This window comes from Emys orbicularis, chromosome 1 (genome assembly GCF_028017835.1).
Source record: "Emys orbicularis isolate rEmyOrb1 chromosome 1, rEmyOrb1.hap1, whole genome shotgun sequence".
Taxonomy (NCBI): Eukaryota; Metazoa; Chordata; order Testudines; family Emydidae; genus Emys; species Emys orbicularis.
Genome location: NC_088683.1, coordinates 83,675,903 through 83,699,735, shown reverse-complemented (window position 1 = coordinate 83,699,735; position 23,833 = coordinate 83,675,903). Strand labels below are relative to the sequence as shown.

General features: G+C 40.9%; 1 protein-coding gene across 1 annotated transcript in view; it reads left to right on the top strand.

Moving 5' to 3' along the window:
* Window positions 1-23,833, top strand: part of ATP2B1 (ATPase plasma membrane Ca2+ transporting 1) — a 105,733-nt gene that overhangs the window by 35,075 nt on the left and 46,825 nt on the right. The window contains exon 2 of the mRNA XM_065419954.1: window positions 13,189-13,626. Coding sequence (XP_065276026.1) covers window positions 13,422-13,626 — 205 coding nt within the window. The 5' untranslated portion in view covers window positions 13,189-13,421. The remainder of the gene's footprint in view (window positions 1-13,188; window positions 13,627-23,833) is intronic.

Sequence of the window (23,833 nt, the reverse complement as noted above, 5' to 3'; positions counted from 1 at the left end):
AGTATGTAAGTTTTACCCTCTTTGAACTTTTCTGGCTCATTCTTTTTGTTCCATGCTACTCAGTCTTGCTCTCTGAAGAGTTAAGTGCAGAGTGTTTGTTAGATTGTTATCCCTTTTCCACACTAAACAGAAAGACAGGATGGTATACTAGAAGAGAGAGAGAGTGTGAATCCTTTTTGTCTGCATGTAAGCTTCTACACCAAAATAAAGCTAAGTTTAATTTCCAATTCTGATCATCTCCAACCTTTTTATCAAAACTACAAAGATCAAAAATGATTTCCAGTGCTATGTCTCATGTCAAACTCTTTAAATTTCAGACCATTGTAAATTGACAGTATACTGCACTTGTGAACTTATGTCCATACAAAAACACTTGTTCCTTATTTCTCTAAGTGGAGATTGTTTGTTTGCTTCTGCTTTTCAACCTATTTGAGCATGTGTTGGGTGTTAAGCTTTCCCTCCACTGGCTTGTCTCTTTGTATTGTCTAAAATTGTGGTCCCCAGGTGATAAGGAAAAATTATTTTTGATATTCCTTCCATAGGAAATATCCAGTGTGTACAAGATTGTATCTAGCTTATACTGCCGCCCATTGCCATATCAAAGCCTTTCCACGTAAGATCAAGTTCCGAGTGGATTTCATGAAGTCACTAGCACTTCTCCCTTTCTGGGGTAGAATTCTGTTTGGGGTAGGCAATTTCCAGAGGAGTTTGGGAATAAAACGGCTGTTTTTTGAATTGTCACTTACGATGGAAAGGACTTTTTCAAAGAGAATCTCTGCAACTTTCCCTGAAGATGGTCAGATGTGGGATTCACATTTTCTCCTCTGAAAGATTGTTCTATGGTGAGATTCCCTTTCCAAAGCTGCTTTGTCACCAGCTCTCATGTGCTTCATTCTGGGCTTTCTGATGTGCCTTGTCTCAGGAGTGCACTTGCAGATATAAGGGTTCATAGATCAAAGCTGTCTGATATAACTAGTCTTGATCCATTAGTTGCTTTGAAAATTAGGACCATGGCCTTAAAGGACCATGGATCTACACTCCAGTTTGGAGTTGATTCCTAGCGTTGTTCAGTGGCTCTAGTTCTTCTCTGACTAGCATGCCAAATGTATTGCCGCATGGGCGGTGACTCAGGCTAGCCCATGAGCTCAAACTTTAGGGGGTCAGGTGGGCTTGGACTTGGGTGGCTAGCCTAAGCTGCTGGCTGTGCTGCAACATGCACACTGCTATTTTTAATGTGACAGCTCAAGCAGAGCTAGTGTGAGGCTGCCTACCTGGGCTGGGAATTGTACCTCCCAGCTGTACTACAGAAAGATCCAAAGTGGCATTGAAGGCTGATTGGGAACTAGTAGAGAGACTTGAGCAAAGGCCTTATGTACTCACAGCCATGGGGAATATGGGCAGTTCCATTCCATACATAAGAACAGCCATCCTGATTCAGACCAATGGTTCATCTAGCCCAGTATCCAGTCTTCAGATGGTGGCTAATGCCAGATGCTTAAGAGAGAATGAACAGAACAGGTAATCATCAAGTGATCCCTGTTGCCCATTCCCAGCTTCTGGCAAACCGAGGGTAGGTACACTTCAGAGCATGGTTTTGCCTCCCTGCCCATCCTGACTAATAGCCATTGATGGACCTATCCTCCATGAACTTATCTAGTTCTTCTTTGAACCCTGTTATAGTCTTGGCCTTCACAACATCCTCTGACAAGGAGTTCCACAGGCTGACTGTCATTGTGTGAAGAAATACTTCCTTTTATTTCTTTTAAACCTGCTGCCTATTAATTTCATTTGGTGATCCCTAGTTCTTATGTTATGTGAAGGGGTAAAATAACACTTCCTTATTGATTTTTTTTTTTTCCCCACACCAGTCATGATATTATAGACCTCTATCATATCCCCCTTAGTTGTCTCTTCCAAGATGAATAGTGCTAATCTTTATTTCTCCTCCATATGGAAGCTGTTCCATATCCCTAACAATTTTTGTTGACCTTTTCTGAACCTTTTCCAATTCCAATATATATCTTTTTTTGAGGTTTGGGGTAGAGGGACGGGACCAGAACTGCACGCAGTATTCAAGATGTGGGCATACCATGGATTTATATAGAGGCAATATGATGTTTTCTGTCTATCCCTTTCCTAATGATTCACAGCATTCTTTTAACCTTTTTTGACTGTTGTACACTGAGTGGATGGTTTTTCAGAGAATCATCCACAGTGACTCCAAGAGCTTTGAGTGGTAACAGCTAATTTAGACCCCATCATTTTATATGTATAGTTGAGATTGTTTTCCAATGTGCATTACTTTGCAATTATCAACATTGAATTTCATGTGCCATTTAGTTGCTCAGTCACCCTGTTTTGTGAGGTCCCTTTGTAACTCTTTGCAGTCAGGTTTGGACTTAACTATCTTGAGTAACTTTTGTATCATCTGCAAATTTTGCCACCTCACTGTTTACCCCTTTTTCCAGATCATTTATGAATATGTTGAACAGTACTGGTCCCAGTACAGACCTCTGGAGGATGCCACTATTTGCCTCTCTCCACTATGAAAACTGACCATTTATTCCTACCCTTTGTTTCCTATCTTTTAACCAGTTACTGATCTGTGAGAGGACTTTCCCCCTTATCCCATGACATCTTATTTTGCTTTAGAGTCTTTGGTGAGGGATCACCATTGTCCACATGCTTGTTGATCCCCTCAAAAGAATTCTAGTAGATTGGTGAGGCATGAGTTCCCTTTACAAAAACCACGTTGACTCTTCCCCAACAAATTGTCTTCATCTAGGTGTCTGATAATTCTGTTCTTTATTATAATTTCAACCAGTTTGTCTGGTAATGAAATTAGGTTTATTGGCCTGTAATTACTGGGATTGCCTCTGGAGTCTCTTTTTTTTAAAAATTGCCGTCACATTAGCTATCCTCCAGTCATTTGGTACAGAAGCTGACCTGTGGAGCCTGTGCATTGTCTTAATTCAATTTCAGTAAATTATAGCAATCCAGCCTGAGAGTGACCCATTCATGGATTATGGTGGCAAAGTCCTCATCTGGGAGGAATGGATGAAGTCTCCTAGTAAGCTGTAGTAACAGCTTTTTTTGGGCGGGGGGGAGGAAACTGATGCTATCTTGTCATCCAAGCTTAGCAAGGAGTCAAACAGGATTCTGAGACTTTTCACACAGCTTTGAAGGCATACAGTTCCCATTCATCAATGGAAGGTGGAGACGGTTACTTGACCAGCTTGTTGAAGCTTTTCTCCCTTCCATTTGGGTCTTTTGCTTGGGTTCAACCTGAGCCAACTGCTGTTCATCCAAAAGCTAATTTCCTGTAGGCATTCTGACTTTAGAGGTGGCTGTATCAGTTTAAGAATGAGATTTGTAGCTGAGTGTATCAGTATGCTGTTGGCAGGTAAACCCAGGGGATCCTGTCTCCTGGTTATCTCATGTTGACCCTGAAAACCGCTTAATATGGATTCCTATGCCATGCTGCAGGCGAGGGCCTTTGAAGAGGAACTTGAAACTACTGTATTGCTAGGCCATCTACTCCTGCTATGTAATGTAGGTGTGTTAGTAGTATGTTATGGGCCACTGAATAAAAAAACTGCAAAGAAGTCCAACAGAATGAGCATGGAGATCTTGACTATGTCTGTGGTCCATGAGGAGGCAATCTTTGTAGTGCCACTAGAGCAGTCTGTGTGCTGTGCCCTTGTCTGTGTCCTGTCTGTGAGGTATCTAGGAAGTTGGCTGATGTGACACTTTGGAGGTTGGTGGTTACCTTTTTTTTTTTTTTTTTCCCCCCCCTCACACTTACTGAGGAACAGGACGATGGAATGGCAAACTATTGCATGTTTCAAGGAGTTTGGTAGGTATGCATCTCTGAATCCTCCTCGAGACCATTCCTCGCTGAGGCCTCAGAAGCAGCAGCAGTGGGGAGATGAGATGGTTTAGATGTTGTGGAAGTGCAGACCAGGTACCTCTTAATGGAAGCCAGGCAGCCTCTTCTCCCACCCCCTCAGGGTTGGAGGTGAACCTGGCTGAATACACGCTTGGACTCTGGGACTTTGCTAAGCTCTGACAACAAACTATGAGTGGGGTGCAGTGGAGGGAAGGGGGAGAGTGGCATATTCAACTTTGAACACTTGTTCTTTGGATATTCATACCTGTAGGTGGGGGAAATGAGGTGAAGGCAGACTGACAAAGATATTGTGGGGGTGGGTGTTGGACTTATTATTCACACACAGATGATTCTCTGCTGTGTTTTTTCAGATTAATACTGTGTTCTCCTTTTCCTTGGGTTTGTTTTTTATACACATATACAGCATTTGCAAGTGGAGAAGTTTTGCATATTAAGGGAGCCCAGGGGAAGATTTTTAGCTTCCTCAGTTTCTGGGTGGAGACATGAGCAGGATTTATTTCTTTATTTTTTAAGAGCAACCCCATAGGTATTGTACCTGGCACTTGCTGCTTCCAGCAACACCTGGGAGAAGGTTTACAAGGAGGATGGTTCAAACCCTTTGAAGCATTTACTATTCCCATTAGGGTCACTTTGCCTCCTTGATTGCAGTGGCATAGTCCTGTAGATTTTTGTTTTTGCTGCCGGCCAAGGGATTTAGTGTGTTTTTGCCACTAGCATCCTAACTTTTTCCATGTGCACTTCATCTGTGAATCATGATGATCTTGATTGGCATGGAGGGAGTGGACTGCTTGGAGCCACACTGCTGATAGTGGACAACAGGTGATTTTACTGTTGTATTAACTCATTGGCACCTCGGACTTGTGTTTGGGTGGCTTTTTCTCCTAAGGCAAGTTGAAAACCTCAGGGATCAGAAGTCTTTGGTAGTGGACCGGCTGGTGTGAAGGAGCTGGTGGATGTATCTGCCTGGATGAGGTAGAAATAAGACCAAAAGGGTGGTGTACTAGTGACATTTCTGATCTCCAGTTCTAGGGTAAAGAAAGGATCCAACCACATGCACATCTGCATGTGTAGGTCCAGTGATTGCCTAGGAGAATCCTATTGTCTCCATGTAGACTAAGGTCAAATACTATTGTACCATTGATGTTGTCTATATGAAGAGTGAGGACAAGGAATTTGGGGTTTTCCAGTACCATGGTGGGCAGCAGGTCTCTAACTTTCTCCAGGAAGCTGACTGGTTTCCATCTGAAGGTGCTACTAGGAGTCCTAGGTTCTCCTTTTCCATCACCTCAAAGGTCCCATGAATGCACTCAAATGGCTTTTGTTTCTGGGATGGAATGTCCTCTGCATCTGAGGCTTCAGGGGAACAGGACTGATACTCCACTTTTTTTCTAATATGTTCTGGAGTCTGTCTTGTCTTGTGACACTATCCTGTGGGGACTGGCCATGCCAGATTAAGATTGAAGATGGCATTGAACCATGTTTGAGTGATGCTCGTGAGTTTGGATGCTTCATCCAAAATGAGATCATAGATAGATGATGGTTTTGTTGACTATGGACTTTCCGTTTGGCAGCAGGCGCTTCAAGCCCTCTTCTCTATTTAAAGTTGCTTCAGATGCCCAACTTTAGGATTTATCCTAGTGCATGGTGATAGTGGGGATTTGGGAGGGTGGGGGAAATAGGGTTTGAAGTCCTTTTGGAGGTGCTGGTGTACCAATTTTCTGGATCCTTCGAGCAACATTGTGCTGTAGACCAGAAAATGTGCACGATAGTCCTCAGATGGGCACAACTGATGAAGTGGCGGTGTAGTGGATTGTGATGGGCCTTACTTCCCTTCTTTTTTTTTTTTTTTTTTTTTTTACTCCATCAGCAACATGGATTTCACATTCCTATGCAGGCTGCTGCTGTTGGGAGGATATGGAGGAGTCAATAGGGTGAGGTAGGTAGGTAGTTGGAGTGAGTAGCCAACAAGGAGGGACTATTATGTTAAATCATCTACATGCTGGGGGGGATGGAGGGAGAAGAAAAAAAATCCCTGCACTTCCATATACAGACAAGTTAGGAATCTGAGGTATTGCTGTTTATCTTTGTGAATATGAAAATAACCTTAAATCTTTGTAGAGTAAAGCCACAGAAAAGTTGATCTCAATTCTGATTCCCTAAGGAAGTGTAGGGAAAATGCTGTAAAACTTACGTAAACCAGAGTTGTTTCACAGAAGTAGTGCTTGATATCCTACGTATGCCAGTATGCTGTCCATTATCTGAGCATGTGAAATTTGTTTAGCTCGTTCACTATGCTCCGAAAGAAAAGGGAGATTGTTTGGCTTGGCTATCATGAATGAGTCTTCAAATGAAGATAAAAACATTTAAAAGGTTTGAGATTCAAAAGACACAGTGGAAATAGGGAATCCTGTCCTTTTAGGGACTGCTGGAATGTAGGTATATCAGGCCTGGGACGGTTTGATAAAATGACTCCCTTTGATGCTGTTTCCTTAATGGAGAGTGACAAGAGATGAGAGCCTAACTTCTTACTCTTTGAAAGGTAGCAAAAAGAAGAGTTTCAGCATAGTAAGCCACTTAGCTAGGGCAACATATCTTGCAGGAGGACCAGGTTCAGTCTTGCTTTGCATATCATCATTGTGGGGTCAAATATTGACTCTCTCACTTTTATAGTTTAGTGTATAATCGCACTGTATTACAAATTCTTAATGAGCATGTACACAATTTGATGCAACAAATGTCTAATGCCACAGGGATCTGCACTACAAGACCTTCATCTATGCCTCTTATCTCCCTGACTGCACATCTACCATCCCCTCAACAAAAGTCAGAGGTGCTGCTTATTATGCTGTGAAGATGAATAAACAGAATTTACTTCTCTGCTGCGTCTCAGACAAGGATCCTCCAGTGAAGGAGCTTGACAATAGCTTGTTTAATCAGAAAGCTATTTTGGTGATAGGAAGCATATAAATGCTGTAGTGTTAACCAGCATACCCTACATTTTGATTATGCTTTAGAAGATAGTGTAACGCTTTCATGTAACCTGTTTGATTACAAAAAGGGTTATAGCTTCAAAAAGGTTCAAGTTTTACATTGACACATCTTGCAGTTTCTGTCAAAGTATTGTGCCTGGCTAGAGATTTCCAATATCTGGGGGAAATCTTCTGAAAGATTCCCATGCAGAACTTCCTGTAACTTAAATAATGTGTTCTTACATGACATAACTAGACTTCCTATATCAAATAATGTACTATACAGCATGTATCTCTGACCAGTTGATCACTCTTGCTTAGGGTTGTGGATTAAGTTAAAATATAGCACTTGGACTAATGTTCCTGCCGGGCTGTTCATTTGAGGTAAGTAGTACAATGTAGGCAACAAGAAATTTGTTAGAGGTGGAGTGAAAAAGCTCAGGTTTCAAGTAGTGGAGGATTTTCCTCCTAACAGACTCAAGAGGCATCAAACAAATATGGATGTTGGGCGATGGAAAACTGTAAGAGGAGCTGTCTCATCAGGTGTGGCCTGGGGAGAGAAATCTGTTTCACTCCTTTTAAAATTTCAGTGTCAGAGAATCTGATGATGGAGTAGAATTAGTAATTTCACCTTCTAGCAGTTGTCCTATTTTAAATCTTAGCAGTTCCTCATCTCAATTTTTATCCCTTTTAAGAGAGGACCAGTCTTATGTAGGCTGTAAACAGCATATTTAAATAAAACATTTAAACCACAGTGACTATACATACTTGGGGCAATCAAAAAAATTAAGGTATCTCCAGTAGAGGGGAAAAGTTTCTCCTCTCATAGCAAACAATCCAAATAATTTTATTTAGGAATGCAAAAGTCTCTAAATCAGACTTGACAGGCTAAAAAAAGATGAATTGTTAGTGATTATAAAGCCCCTGTAGAGCAGGTACTGGATGAGTTCAGTGGAAGTTTTCTGAAGCTTCCTTAAATTAGACCTAATCTGAAAAACTCAAGTATATCGTATAATGCAAAACTTTGGATTGAGTACTGCAAATTAAACACTGTTTTAATACTTAATATTTAAATTGGCCTTTCAAGAAATATCAGATAGTGTCCTTGATGCAATTTTTGAAAAGCTTACTTTCACAGTCATGAATAGAACTAAAAACAGCAGAAAAGTCCAATTAATTTCTTTTCTCAACATGTTGCTGTTTAATTGATTCAAGAGGGAGATAAACAAAAGGCCTTTTGTATGGACAGTTCAGTGTCAAACGTCCATCCATTAATTCTTAAAATAACTTTTTGTAATATAATAGGAGGATTATGTCCCTTCACTTTTTCAAGCTCTTATTCATAGGTTGAAGAATAAACACAGGGCCTCCAGGCCTCTCCAGTCTGTTTTGCAACAGTCTTGTACTAATGCATGGGAATATTTTGAAAGAACTACTTAAATCCTTAAACCCTTGTATCAGTTTGGTCCTTTACCATACTCAGGTTTGGAACTTCTGAATTTTAGAGGAATGTAAACAAGATTTGATCTTTCTTGGTAAGTTAGTAGGCATTTAAGGTAATATCCTCTTCATCAGCTGTTTAAACCTGGACACACTAAATGTGGGAGAGGGAGAACACTATGAATACATTAATCTCTAGAGCCCCTGTCTTCTCTAATGTTAAATATAGAGTGGCCAATAGTTTCTGATGTCTTGATTTCTCAAACAATCTGTTATAAGTTCCAACTGGTAAACTGCTTTGAGTCTTAAATGGGTGCTGTTACCTGCAGGAGGTGGTCCCATGGCAGCAGGCTCCGCAGACACCAGTAGTTTCTAGTCTTCCATGTTGCCACCAGATGAAGGTCTTGGAGCTACAGCCAATTCACATTATTTTCAGTAAGAGGAACACTTACTAATGAGCTTCTGTTATAAGCTAGGTAAGAGTGGAACTTCTGAAACTATTTAAATGCGCTATCAAATTCCTCTTTGACAGATCAAAAGATTTCAGGACCTCTAACTTTTATTCTAAGGAACCCAGGAGCCATAGGCCTGGTCTATTCTAGGAAACTAGTTCGGTATAATTACATTGCTCAGGGGTGTTTAAAAATCCACACCCCTGAATGATGCATTTAAATCAACCAAACCCATGGTGTAGATAGTGCTAGGTCTGTCAAACTTGCTACCGCCTCTCAGGGAGGTAGGTCACCTACACTGGTGGGAGAAGCTCTTCTGTCGATGTAGGTAGTATCTTTACTGAAGCTCTGCAGTGGTGCCACTGCATTGTTTTTTTCTTTTCCTTTTTCTTTTTCGTTAAGTGTAGACAAGCCCATAGTAATGAAGCTTTATGTTGGTAGAGGCTGTCCTCCTTTCCATTGAAGGGCTGGAGGTATATTAAATGAAAAACTTATCTATTGAAAATAGATGTCAACTAAAACTGTTTTCTGGGAGACTTAGCTATGCTAGTTAAGCTCCCTCCTTTTAAGCTGTTCATTACACTGTCCACTCTCAAGCAAGTTGCACACAGAGAAGCAATGTCTCCAAAAGGGGCAGCAGCATCATTCCATCAAAATTACCTAATCCAAGCACCTTTTCAGTTACTCCAACTAGGAATATTTTCACCCCCCCTTCAGATTTCCTCAATTTTTTTTATGCCAACTTGTAACCTCTCCAGGAGCCTTTAAGGCTCCTGGTATCCGTTTAGTTTGGACTCCTCAATTTTGTATAAATCTGAATGCTAATTTTGCTTTTTATAAACAATTTTATGCAGCTTGCCGAATTGGACCCTGTTATTTACACTTTAATTGCAAAACACACGCCTTTGTACAACAGTTCAGCCCCAAATCTCTTCGTGTGTGTGTGTGTGTGTGTGTTTTTAAACCTACATACAATTTTAGACTTTGATAACTTTTTGTAAATTAGTCACAGGAACAAAATTTGAGGTGACCTTGTTCTCCTAAATAGCATAATTGCTAGCAAAGCAATTTTTCATCTTCTGCCTCCCCCCAGGAAGTGTGTTTGAGTCTCAACTATTTATTGATACAGCAATTTATAGTGTGCTAGGAGCTTCGTGGAACAAAACAGTACCTGCTCAGAAGATCTCAACCTAATTTGTACACAAATAACTTGTTTCTTTTTGTTTTTTGTTTTAAAGTACCTCAGTACAAAAATCTTGTTTGACACCAGCTATCTTAAAATTAATCTGTGAAATTTAAACGCTTGGAAATGGCAAGCGAATTCAAATATCTGGAGGCAGTTCTTACCAGAATGCAAACTGTGGGTTCATAGACTTGTTGGTTCTTTGTTGAACTAATTAGATTAAGTCAGAGGCTTCCCCAAGATAATCACTTTGGGAGTCTTTTCCCATAATAAAGCTGGGCTGCTGATAATGTGCAGTTAAAGGTCAAATTCTTTGCAAAGAAGAGCATCAGCTAAGGCTTGCAACCTATAAGTAACTTTGAACTATTTTAATAGTTCATAATCTAACCCAGTTGCAAAGGATATCTAACTGGTGAAACTTTGACATTTGAAGGTCCATGAAGTGTTTGAGTAAACTGACCACCATGTGAGTGAGATCTGATCTCTCTCTCTCTCTCTCTCTCTCTCTCTCTCTCTCTCTCTCTGTGTGTGTGTACTTTACTTTCAATATTGCTCTTACTTAAAGATTTGTTAAATACATATGAAAAAACATCTGCCTGCGTTCTAATTGTACGCTGCAAATACCTTTAAATATGGTGATTTCAAGGATGAGGAATTACTTGGCAAGATACTATTTTAGCTAAAATTCCAATGGTATGTCATGAGGTTTGTCTCCAGTGTTTTATTTGTTGTTGCTGTGGTATATTGGCTTTCTTGCATCCTGTCTTGCAAATATATGCTTATCCCCCATCTGCCTACTGTGGGCTTTCTTGAATGGTCATCAAAAGCTTTTAACACTGGCCACTGTCTAACCTGTTACTGGACTAGATGGACCTCAGTTCTGATCCTGTAGGGCAATTCCTTTAATCCTATTTTATGGAAGTAACACTTTGACTGTCCATGCCTGACCTCTCATTGGGTGTCCAAAGTATGAGCCTTAATTGGGTAGCTTCTTCCTTTCATTAGAAAATACTAGTTAAAGCTTTGCTTACACATACTTGGATGAAAAATGTAGAATCCATCATGAAGGAAGGGGGGAGGCTTTACTTGTATTGAATTATGTTAACGGGTCTAGCTGACTGAGAAGCTACAGTTCTGTCTCAAGCACATGAATTTGAATGCAGCTTGTTCTGTAGTGACTGTCAGTATCTTGATGGTGATTTGGCCTTGTGGTTAAGTTTGCCTTATTGAGATGCTTATAGTAATAAAGCCTCCAGCTTTGGCCCTCAGAGGCTAAATTACTAAGCATAGAGACTGAACTACTAGCTGACGGGTACTGATAGTCCCTCTAGGTCATTGCTGACAGCCATGTAGGGAACTTCATACTTCTAGTACCCTGTTGTATTCCTTTTTGTGAGTAAATAAATGAGTCCCTTTCTAGGGCTGTCAATCTGGTACTTTTTGTCAGCATTGTATGTATTCTTAGTTCTCACCTCCATCAGTTTTAAAATATCACTTAGCTTGGCAGCAAGTAGGCTGAAATTTACATTGATTCTAACACAATCTTGCATTGAAATCATTGAAAGCCTTTTTTATATTTCAGAAGAAAATATTCTCATTTAACACTGTGCTGTACATGTGACTCCAGATTGCAGAAACAGCCAACTTTGCCTTTCTGTTCTCTAGTGTTCACCTCCAGTAAAACCATATCTCTCTCTTAGAAGCAAGTTCTGGGAATTAAAACACTTGAGAAAGATAGGATCCAAACTAGGCCAAATAGCTGGACCTAAGATGCCATCTAGCTCCATCCTAGGAATAGGAGTGATCTGGGTTTTTTGTTCTTGGATTGTGACCTTGGACAAATCACATTGCAGTGGAGAAACTGAGGCAAAGGGATAATGATACTTGCCTGCTTTTTGAAAAGCACTCTGAGTTGGATGAAAAGTGTAATGTAAGTAACTATTTTTGTCATTCCATTATGTATTGTAATTATAGTGCTGAACATTGAAAGCTGGCTCAGAGGGCTTATTCAAATCTGATTTCTTAAAATGCAGTTTGTTTCAGGTCTGAGATCTGGTTGAAGTTCACCTTTTTCTGGGTAGCTGGAACAAAGGCCATATCCAGAGGCTTAATTATCTTGATACTGTCCCTTAAGTCTAGATGTTTACTTTTCAGTTGCAGTATCTTTGCATCAAAGGAAGTAACAACTTGTGTAAATGCATGAGACTTTAAAAAAATTACTGTGGGGAGGAAACTATATTCAGTGCACTGTGAGCAAGCAAGCAGACTATTTTGGATCAAGTGAATGTATAAACTGGCCTGCTCAGAGAAAGCGCTTTATGGTAGCAGAAATAGATTTGTAACCAAAACCCATTCTCCGGGTGAACTAGAGCTAAGATCCTTCAGAGGCTGGTGGATTGAGGTTTGTCCGAATAGTGATACAGTATTACCTGAACACTGAAGGGATCAAACTTCACAAGGATGCCCAATGGGGGTGTGGAGGTGAAGGCCAGGTTATCTGACTAGTTGTGGAAGGAAGAAGCCTCATTAAGTCATAGGTTTTTTCTGAGAAGTCTACTAAGCCCTGGATTCCAGGACCTGAGCAAGTTTTTACACACTCCCACAGTCTTAACACAGTAACGCCATCTTTCATGAATGCAAACATATGGGTACTGTGGAAACTTGTTTTTTCCTGATGCTTCTGTAGCTGTTGGTTTTTATTAGAGTATCATCCAGAGGCCACGGTAAGATGGAACTCAATACTGCTGGGTACTGTATATATAGAAAGAGGCAATCCCAGCTCTGAGGAGTTCACTAACATAAGAAACAAGTGGGTACAACAAATGGAGGGAGTGCAAGGAGGATTGAGGGTAGTGGGTACAAAAATGTGTAAACCAGGAAAGGTTATGTAGCCTTTGTGCCCATTTCACAGACCTTAGAGACTCAAGACATAAGCGAGAACCGTTAATCTCTTTGATCAGATGACTGGCTATTATTGTTGACAATTTATGGTAGGCATCAAAGTAGACATGGGTCTTAGGGATTTGAAGGACATGGTTGAAGCTTTTATACATCAAATACTACATCAATGTAACTTACACTTTTGCTATTTTGATGTAACTTTGTTTAACTAAGTTCTTCCAATATAGTGTTTAAGAGTTTTGAAAATACAGCTATAAATAATGAGAAGTAACACAGCTACCACTCTGAAACCTGTCAGCTATAAATAATGGCTTTAATATTCTTTTTCCCTAGACTGTACACCTCATATGACTAACTTGAAGAAAAGGAACTAACCATGGGACGACATTCAAGATTCCTCTCTGGAAAGGGTTACTGATGTCGCACTTTTCTATTTGGGTGATGTGTATCTGCTCATCTGACTGTCTTCATATCTAAAGGATTTATTTTACTTTTGGAAGTACTTCAAGTTGAAATTTTTGTTCCTTTTTGGAAACTGTTTCCTCATACTAAGGACTGTATACATCATGGGTGACATGGCTAACAACTCAGTTGCATACAGTGGTGTAAAAAACTCTGTAAAAGAATCTAATCATGGAGATTTTGGAATCTCACTTGAAGAGCTCCGTGCCCTTATGGAACTGCGATCTACAGATGCAGTGCATAAAATACAAGAATGTTATGGAGATGTTTATGCAATCTGTACAAGATTGAAAACTTCACCAAATGAAGGTAAGTGTATTGTGGTAGCATGTGTCCAGAAGATCTTTATTTAAATTAGATCAGTTATTTTGGCTCTGAATGTGGCTATAAATAATTAAATAGAATGCTAGCTTGTGTTTGCTGTTGTAAGAATAGAATTATGATCATCTGTCATGGTAGCGAATAGCAAGTTTGTTAACTAGACCAACTTTTGTAACTGATATAAAATTGCACAAAGTCACATATTTCAAGATTTCAGAAACAATGTCATGATTCTCAGTTACACAAATCTATTCCATAGTGCTGAAATAAACTTTGCCAAATTTAATCTCTTATTGCACTTTGAGAACCTTCAAACTTGTTTCTAGCTTGAATGGTAAGTTACAGATCATGAACCCCATTGTGAACCCCGTTTCATAAACTAGTGGTGATTATGCTGGAAAAAAACTCCAGCCTTGGCTTGTGTATGTTCGAAAGCTATGCTTACCATCTAAGTTGATGTATTGCTACCCAACTATACATTGGCAATATGGGCTCATCTGTTGCCCAATATGGGGGAGGGGAAATGTTTTAATGCATGAACCTCTTCTATTGCAGTGTAAACAATGAATGGTTTCAGTTGAATTTTACATTTTTGAAAAAACTTGTATTTTAAAACCCTTGGAAATTGAAGGATCTGAAACACTGCATTTATTACTTTGTCTTCATCCTCTGATAAGCTCTTATTTCAACTATCTTGTCTAAATGAGGGAATTATGACTGTAAATTGTTCTGGTTTTTACATTTTTTTTCTTGTCTACTTCATTATTGTTGAATCCTGATGAGAAGCCTATTTGCTGCTCAGGCAAAATGGAGTAATCTCCACAGGATTGACTTGACCTGCTCTAAGTTTGAAGACAACTGTTTTCCGGCATATTTACTTGTTGTACTTGTTGTTGTTGTTGTTAATAGAATTGTCAAACTTTTATATTTAACAGTACTTCAGATCTGTTCACTGCAAATTGCTTGCTCACGAGTGTGAAAGTGATAAAGCACCATGAAAAACTTAATGGATGAATTTTGCAACTTTACCAAACAGACACATGAGGCTTATGTAATTTTATGGTATCTCTGAGCTACTTTGTCAATCAATTTTTTTTTTGCTGATTTGCATATTCTACAAAACCATCATTGACTATATCATTCAGTACTCTAATAAAGTATCCTGAATTACAAATATGACTAGTGGTGCTGAGAGGAAAATGCAGGCTTTTTTTTTTTTTAAAGCCGAGAGTGACTGCATGTTGATACAAAAAACCTCCTGCTGCACTTGTATTTCAATCTGCCATAGTCCACACATCTGTCACTTATGCAACTTCATATTAGCAGTCATTTTATTGTTACCAGTTTAAGAATCCTTGTAAGAGTTTTATTACTCTCTGGCTAACCAGCAGCCCCACATAGTGACCCAGGGATATTGGAACAAGAACATCAGATGTTTTGGTGTTGAAAGTAGGGGGGTGGATGTTTCCTATTCTTCTCCTGTGCTAGCAGAGGACTGGAATATTCCAAGCCAGAGTACAACATGAGTAGTAGACCAAACAGGATATAAACTTGAGGATGTACAGAGGATGAAACTGGTCTGAGGTGAGGGCAAGAACAGATATAAACATCTTAGACAATATACCATTTAGCATGAGTAAAAGCACATGCAGTGGAGACAAAGTTGTGTAGACCACTGCAACAGATGAAAAGATCAGTTGATATCATTTGTGTCTTAAATTCAGATATTGGTGAAAAGTTGTTGTACATCCGTTTATTTGTTCCATGAAAGGAACGGTAGCATTGTAGAAATAGAAACTTGAATGGTAATAAAAATTGTGCCTTAAATAGGACACTCCTTGCACATTGAGATACATTTATCTTAATGACTAATTCCAATTTTCTTTATTTTTTGTGATCGGCGTAAACCTTTAATAAGGGGTAGGGATATCATGAACATAACCATGGCTTGTAGGGCAAACTTAACAAGTTTGAAACTAGTTGTCAAGGGTTGTTTGTCTGGCACAAGATTGGGATTTACCACGTGCGCCCAAACAGGCTGTTCCAGCACCAGTTTACTACCTGGCTCTTTTAGTGAACTGATCTCGTCGACCTCCACCTGGACCTACTGTTTTACGTTGCTTTCCCCACTGGGGTGTTCTTTGTCACTCCACTGGCAATGAAGTGAAACTTCTTAGTGGTGTAAATTGTGGAGTCTCTTGTGGTATCTCTTTACTGCATAGTTAATCTGTGTGATTAGTGCCCTAGTTTTGCTGTGGGGATGCTTGCACTTTACCTGCATTACTGTTTCTGCACTTGCCCATGAGTCTGGGAGCATACCCCATGATTCCCTGTGCTGAAATACTTGGATTCTTTCCAGGTCATTTGTGTCAATTGCAGGAGAATTTGTCTATCATTGAGGAGAATTGTGGGAAGGGCATTGGAGGACTATTGGCAATCAAGTGACTTTTGCCTGTGTTCTTGCTGCTAAATGGGTGGGTTCTAGTGAGAGAAACTGGAGCCCCAGTTCTAACCTATACCCCCCAGCCATGTAACCTGATGGTAGGGGAGTTAAGAGTTAACCCAGGTTTTGAGAGGAGTTTGAACTATCCAGTGAACACACATGCTTGGAAACATCACAGATCAGAAACTTTGTAAATTTCACTTAGTGGTCATTCAGTGCACTATCAATACAGGAGTTGGGAGGATAGATGCACATAATGGGAGACAAGAGGGGAAAGATTAAATGAGCAAGACTACTAGCTGAATAGATTCAGTACACTCTCATTGTATGTCAGACACATCCTTTGTGTGACCTTGCACAGCTATTCACTACAGGACTTCCCATATTACTGAAGCTTGTTGTATTATGTGCTGTCCTACGTGATTATTAGAGGTATAGTAGAAAATGTGCCACAAATCCCTGAAACTTCTTATAATGAAATGAGTAGCTTTTTGCTGCCAATTGAGGGTCTTAATGGACCCTAGACTACCAAATCGCTAGACCAGTGGTTTTTAACCTTTTTTCATTTGCAGACCCTTAAACATTTTCAAATGGAGGTGCAGACTCTTTGGAAGTCTTAAACATAGTCTACAGACACCCCCCCCAGGAGTCCATGGACTACAGGGTGAAAACTACTGCACTAGACAATCAGGCTAGCCATATTCTTGTATCTTCTGTTGCTGTGTTCCTGTCCACTTCATGTACTATCCCAATGGTGGAGCAGCACCTGCTTTGCTTGAAAAGTGAATGTAGCAGGGTGTAGCAGATGAAGTTAGTGGAATTGTCAGTCTCGTCTGCTATCAAAACTGCTAGAGAAGGTATGTGCCTGGCAGCACAGATATGATCTTCCACTATAGTATGTATTTATTTAAATAATTATTCTAAATGGAGCAGGAGAGAAAGGGATTTCATGATTTCTATGCCAAGTTTAAATTCTTGCTCTGCATCCATACATTCAAAATTATTGTAGTGAATAGTGAATATGCTGATACTGGCAATAAACTTTCTCCAGTGTATCTGAGGGGAAACTGATCAGCTAAGGAAGGTTGTACTGAATGGCTCTACAGGGTCAATATAACTGTAAACCTAGCAGAGTGTTTCTATTTGAGACACCTAGTTCAAAAATATGGCTCTGGACAGACAACAAATGACTATTTAAATAGGTGAGTAACTGTAATGGAGGATATAAAAATTCTTGTGGTGTATATACTCCTGTGTACCATGCAGCAATTTAGACCTAAATTCCACAGAAGGACCCCAAATTACTGTATATAAATCACAGAATTTCTTGGTGAGCTGGCAACTCTGGTAACAGTAATGGACAATGAAATGATTTGACATTTAAATTTAATGGAAAAATTCTAAAAAAGTTAATGAACTAGTACATTTCATTATCACCATGGCCTATTTAGTTGTCTGTTCTCTGTTAATGTCTTTCCATTCTGCAAACTCTGTGCTGTTAACTCCTTGCATCCCAGTACTTTCTCACTTTTTCCCCCTGAAAGCTTTCTTTCCTTAGGTATAGATTCAAGCTTTTCCTTCCTCATGGTTCTTAAAATGCCAACGTTCTATTATCTGTTGGGCTGGTCAAGTTTCTCTTTAAGTTCCCCTCCAACCAGACAAGATTGTGATTGTAATGTAACAATTATTAAATTAACGTCAAAAGGAAACGTGAACAAGGAACCTAGACTTAGCAGTATGGCTGCATAACTGAGATTTTAATACCTATGCTGAAGCTGCACAACTCGGCACGTAGATCCATAACGTAAAACATTAGTTGACCAATATGCGGTTACACAGCTTAAAACTTTTTAAATTGTGCATATACAAATTCCATTGTCATTTTGTACTGTCCTACTTTTCAAATTGACTTTACAACTCGTAAGTAAGGACTAGCCACAGATACAGTTGAAGTTCTAGTGTTCAGTTATTATGATGCATTTCTTGCTTTAAGAACTTTTGTTGTCCTTAATTGGGAATGAAACTAAGCTTTGCCAGTTACAGCCCAAAAAAGGGAAGACTTTCAAAATAGCTGCATGAAAACTTACAGCAGAAGTTGTCTTCATAGTTTCATCTTCCATAAAATCTATCAGCTTTTAATTTTAAACTTCAGTGTGTAACAGTTCCAGAACCAATTACCACCTTGTTGGTGTTTACTACTGCTGACTTTCCTCTTTGAAGACTTCTTTTGCAAAGGCTTTTGAAATGTGTATACAGCATACTATAAACCCACCCCAGGCAAGTGACCTTAAAATATTCCTATAACTTTGATCTACTCTCTGTGTGGGAGAACTTTAGCCTTCTAAAACTACTAAATTATAACTAACTTCAACTATTAATTCCTTAAGTCACTAGCAATTTATCTAGTCATTAAACTAAACATGTGGTGTTAGATTTACACTTAAAGTTCAGTGTTCACTTCTGCATGTACCAGAACAAATAGGGCAATCTGCGGGTGAGTGAATTCACATTAGCTTTAATACAATTTAATTTTGACAAACATTCTCCAAACTTGGGCTTGAAACCAGCTATGTTAGCAAAAACCACATTCAGTTACACTCAGGAAGCCATACTGGCAATTCTTTTGTCTTTTTGATCTACAGAATTAAGAATTATTTGACTTTTGACCAAAGCCTAGTCTATGCTACATAATAGTGTAAGTCACCTTGCGCCAACCTGTTTGTGCATGTGTCTGCACTCAAACTCACATAAGCACTCTGTTTAAAATGACTCAGTACAGCCATCTCCCTAAATGGCATAGAGTCATGGCTGGCCACTGAGGTTGACACGGTGCAGGTGTAGATACCGCATGACCTGTGTTGATCCTAACAGTTATCTAGCAGCTGTCCCACAATGCCCCATTCCCTGAAAAAGTGACTGCTCTAGTCACAATTTTAAACTCCACTGCGCAGGGGTCATAGAAACTGGAAACCACCATCCTCTTAAATTTTTCCTTCTGTTTTTTGAAATGCCCTTTTCTCATTGCCCAACTCTGTGAGAATATCTAGCAGCTCATCCTCGTGTGCAATTGCCCAAATGACCAGGCCGGCTCCATGCGCACACAGATACTAGATGAGTTCTTGCCTGGAGTAGACAGGAAGTGTTGGAGTTCCTGGGCCTTTGGGCAGAAGAAGCTGTGCAAACACAACTACGGACAAGCCATAGAAATGTGGACACCTACAACCAGATTGCATGGGAGATGTAGGCAAAAGGGTACAACAGGATCAGCAGCAGTGTATAGTGAAAGTGAAGGAACTTCGCCGGGGATACCACAAGGCCAGGGAGTACAGCAGTAGATCTGATGCTGCGCTGCAGACCTGCTGCTTCAGCAAGGAACTGCACGGCATACTTGGCGGAGACCAGACCAGCACCCCACAGACTATTGTGGATACCTTGGAAGAGACCAAGACAGAGACCCCCTACCATGAACAGCAAAAGGGAGGAGACATGGCAGGGGGCTCCAGCCATGCTGCGAACCAGGATCTGTTTGAGACTCTGCCATGGTCTAGCCATCCCAATAGGCAAACACTGATGGAGCCTGATGACAGGGAAGGAAACTCAAGTAAGTGTGTACATGCCTTTTTCCTTACATTGTTTGAGTTTTAAAATGGTGCCTGGCCCATCCACATGTTAACAAGAAAAAAAGTATTAACTCTTCATTATTTTACTCGTTCACAAAGAGACAGGTTCAGTAGAAGTAGAACTGGCATCTGCTTTTCATTCCTCATTTGAAATAGGCCATAGGGACAGGGGGGAGCATGCAGAGCACATCATTCATGTGTATAGGGGTGCCTCTTATCCTCCTGAGAGATCTTGATGAAGCTTTCATGGGGATACCCTGCAATTCTTTCCCAAAGGTTTATAGGGGTGGCTGCTCTATTTCTTCCTCTGCAGTAGGAGACTGCCACACAGTAGTGAATTCAGCTAGCAGCATACAGGCTTTGGCAGCTCTTCTGTGCCTTTGTATCCTTTGTGAGTGAGATCTGCTTAATACGATGGTCCCCCAAACTGTGGGGCACAGAGGAACATATGGGGAGGGCCACTGCAGGGCTGGGGCTTGGGCCAGCCACCATGCAGGAGGGAGGGCCACCCAGCCCCACTTTGCCTCCGCTCTCGGCCCTTGGCCCCTGCTCTCAGTCCCCTGGGCAGGGGGCAGACACATTCCATTACTGGGAAGGGGGTGGGGGGGTGTCCAAGAGGAAAAGTTTGGGCACCACTGTGCTAACACCACCGATGGAAAATAGTGCCAATATTCAGTGTACATTGCCCTATACTCATACCCGTGGAATAGTCTGAACTTGTACAGCTTCATGCAGCAGAAAATTCTTCGCACTCACCCCCTTTCCCTTGGCAGACCCTGCTCACCATGGCTGGGGCTGGAAAGCAGTGCTGTGCTGATGTGCTCCAAAGCTGAAGTGTCAATAAGCATTTCTTATTAAAGTGTTTATGGAAATAGGGAAAACAAGTTTTTGAAACTTTCCCTTTCTATTGTGACTGTAAATCCAGTGACACATCTGTCTGGCTTTTGTCAGCTGCTTCTGGAGTTGCAGCTTTGAGGCAGTCTGATCCATACCTGCAGAATGCCTGACCCTAATGAGGAAGAGAAAAAATGAGGATAAGGGAGTACATGTTCTAAGAGATCCTGCAGTGTAGCATCAGATCATGAACTAAGGACTTGGAGAGCCAGTACAATGAACAGCATGGAGAAAGATGAGACAGGAGAAAGGCCCAGGAGTCCCAACAGGACAAGGAGTATTTTCTTATGTTTGTTCACAGGCTGCAGACTTTGGTTGACCTTCAGGTCCAAAAGCCCCAGACTTCCCTTTCTTTGCAGTTGTTTTAGAATTCCTTGGTGGCTGCTCCCTGCACCCCAAAAAATGTGATGTGGGATGCATCCTTACCAATACCACTCCACACCAGAGGACAGCAAGGAAAACCGCAGCTACACATATTGTGATCTGTGAGAACTGTGGTTGGTGTATTTGTATCCACAACTAACTACACTGTGCACTCAAAGGGACATAAATGTTTACTCTGTTTAAATTGTTTATACAACATTTTAACATTGATTCTCTGTATTGTTTTTCCTGCTCAGCAAAGTTTTTTTTTATATTTTTTGGAGAATCACTATCTTTTCTGCTATGCATCTGCAATATGGTTGTGAACTAATCAAGCAAACAGAACTTGTAAATGCACACTAACTACCACAGAAAGCATAGCTTCAGGAAAACACCTAGTCATATTTATAAATAAATATTTAGCAGTACTCAAAGCTCCAGGGCCAGAGAACACTAACACAGAACACTCCTGTGGCTGATCATTAAAGTGCTCTTTCAAAGCGTCCCTCAACTGCACAGCTTCACTTTGAGCTCTTGTAACAACCCCCGTGGCTGACTGTTCAAATTTGGCAGACAGCTACACCATCTCCACCCTAGTGGCAGCTTTTCCCCTTTGCCTCATAGTAAGCAGGACATAACAGGCCGTTAACCATTGGGATATTTTTCTCACTGAGATCCAGTCTAGTCAGTAGGCACTAGTGCCCCTTCAATCTACCAAAAGCACATTCAACTGTCATTCTGCACTTGCTGAGCCAGTAGTTGAATCTTTCCTTGGTGCTGTCAAGGTGGCCAGTGTAAGGCTTCATGAGTCAGGGGAGCAAGGGAATAGGCCCAGAATCACTATTGGCATTTTAATATAGCCAATGACAATCTACTAGTTGGGAAGAATGTGTCTGCTTCCAGCTTCCTGAACAGTCCTGTGTTTTAAAAGATGCAGGCATCATGCACCTTCCCTGATGAGCCCACATTGATATCAGCGAAGCATACCTGGTGATCCCCATAACCATAGGAGAGTAGCTCTTTCTGCTGATGTAGTCTGTGACAAGGTGGGCCGGTGCCAAAACAGGATATACATGTTGTCTATTGCTCCCCCCTCCCCACTTTGGGAAACCCATTGCTGCAAATCCATCTACTAGTTGCTGAGTCAGTCCTGTGTAGTAGGAGATGATTAATGACCCCTACACACTTGCATAACAGCGGCCCCCATTGTGTAGTTTCCAACTCCAAAATGACTTACTGGGTAATGGGGAATCTGGCATTGCAAGCTTCCAAAATGCTATCACCACTCGCTTCTCCACTGTCAATGCCACTCTCATGCTGGTGTTCCCACACTGCAAGGCTGGGATGAGCTCAGCACACAGATCCAGGAATGTGGCTTTTCACATCTGAAAGTTCTGCAGCTGTTGTTCATAGTCCTAAACCTGCATTACAATGCAATCCCATCATCAGTGCTCGTTTTTCAGACCCAGAAGTGGTGTTCCTCCATCTGCAACTGCTCTGTGAATGCTGCCAGCAACCTTGAATTGTTCTTTCATTGTTTCTCAGCAAACTGTTCTTAAACACATCCTCACTTCCCCTTTTGTTGCAGTACTTCCTGCAGGTCTGCAAGTACTGGAGAATCATACATACATCCTGTCTTTGCATATTCATGAGAATAGCTCAGCGCTCTGTGGGTTCTATGCTTCTGTCAGGGATAGCAGAGACTGAGAATTGCTGCATGAGTTTTTGTGGGATTTTTTTTTTTAAAAAATGATGGGATATGGATGATCTGATGGGATGGAGAAGTTGCATGTTGGGAACTTCACCCCTACGTCCCAGAGATCCCTGGACATCCTTATTCTACCACAACTCACTTGAAAATTCCCAAAAGGTATTGCTCCAGATGGTGGGCATGTGGTACACTGGGATACCTACCTGTGGTGTGCTGCATTTTGTATCAACGCATTCCCAGTATGCATTCGCCCTAGTGATATACAAACTTTGGCTGATGCAAGTTACATCGGTGTAGAGCTGCTAAAGTTTATAGAGTAGACCTGAGCTAAATCCTACGTGAATGTGTGTCCCCCATTGGGAATTTCATTTGGTTTTGATGGCTATTCAGAACTGTAACAGTGGTGGATTAGATCGTTCATGTTGTAGTAGGAACTTGACATGTTCAGAAAGCTGTAACAGAGCAATCAAGGAGCACTACTGAATGACCATACCTAGGTGAAACAATGGGATTGCTACCTCCAGGGTCTCTACTTTTGAATGGACTCTTTATGGAAATCAGATGGTGGAGTGGGGCTATCTGGAATTCCCCCTGGTCTGCTCATATGGCTAGGAGAGCTGTAGTTTTTTTTTCTATGTTACCAGAGAGGGACAGATACTCTTTTAAAAGGTGGACTTCTCCAAAGCTGCAGTATCCTCACAAGAACAGAAGATACAGGTAGAAGAAGTGGAGGCAGGCCTCTCTCAAAGGACTTAGACCAAAATCAGGGACTTGCAAAAAAGTGAGAGAGCCCACTGAGGAGGATTGTGTTGAAGAGTTTTCATAAATTGCTAACTTTTATGCTTTGAGTAAAATGTGTGTGAGAAAAGTCTTTGTAAGTCTGTTTCCTTACTTTAATATCACACTGTCCCTGATGTCCCAGATCACTCACAACCAGGCAGACTCTGGAGGGAACATGTTGAAGCAACGAGAGGGCTAAGGAGGGTGGTGGCACTAGGTGAGCGAGACTGCAGGATCGGACTCAGGAGTGTCAGACATGGGGGTCTACAACTGGGGTGTGTGCCTGAGTGACCCAGCTCTAGGAACAGTAATCAGTCACTACCCAGACAGCTTTAACCGCACGTGGGATTCCCAACAGACTGGTGTCAGTTTAGACAGTGGGAC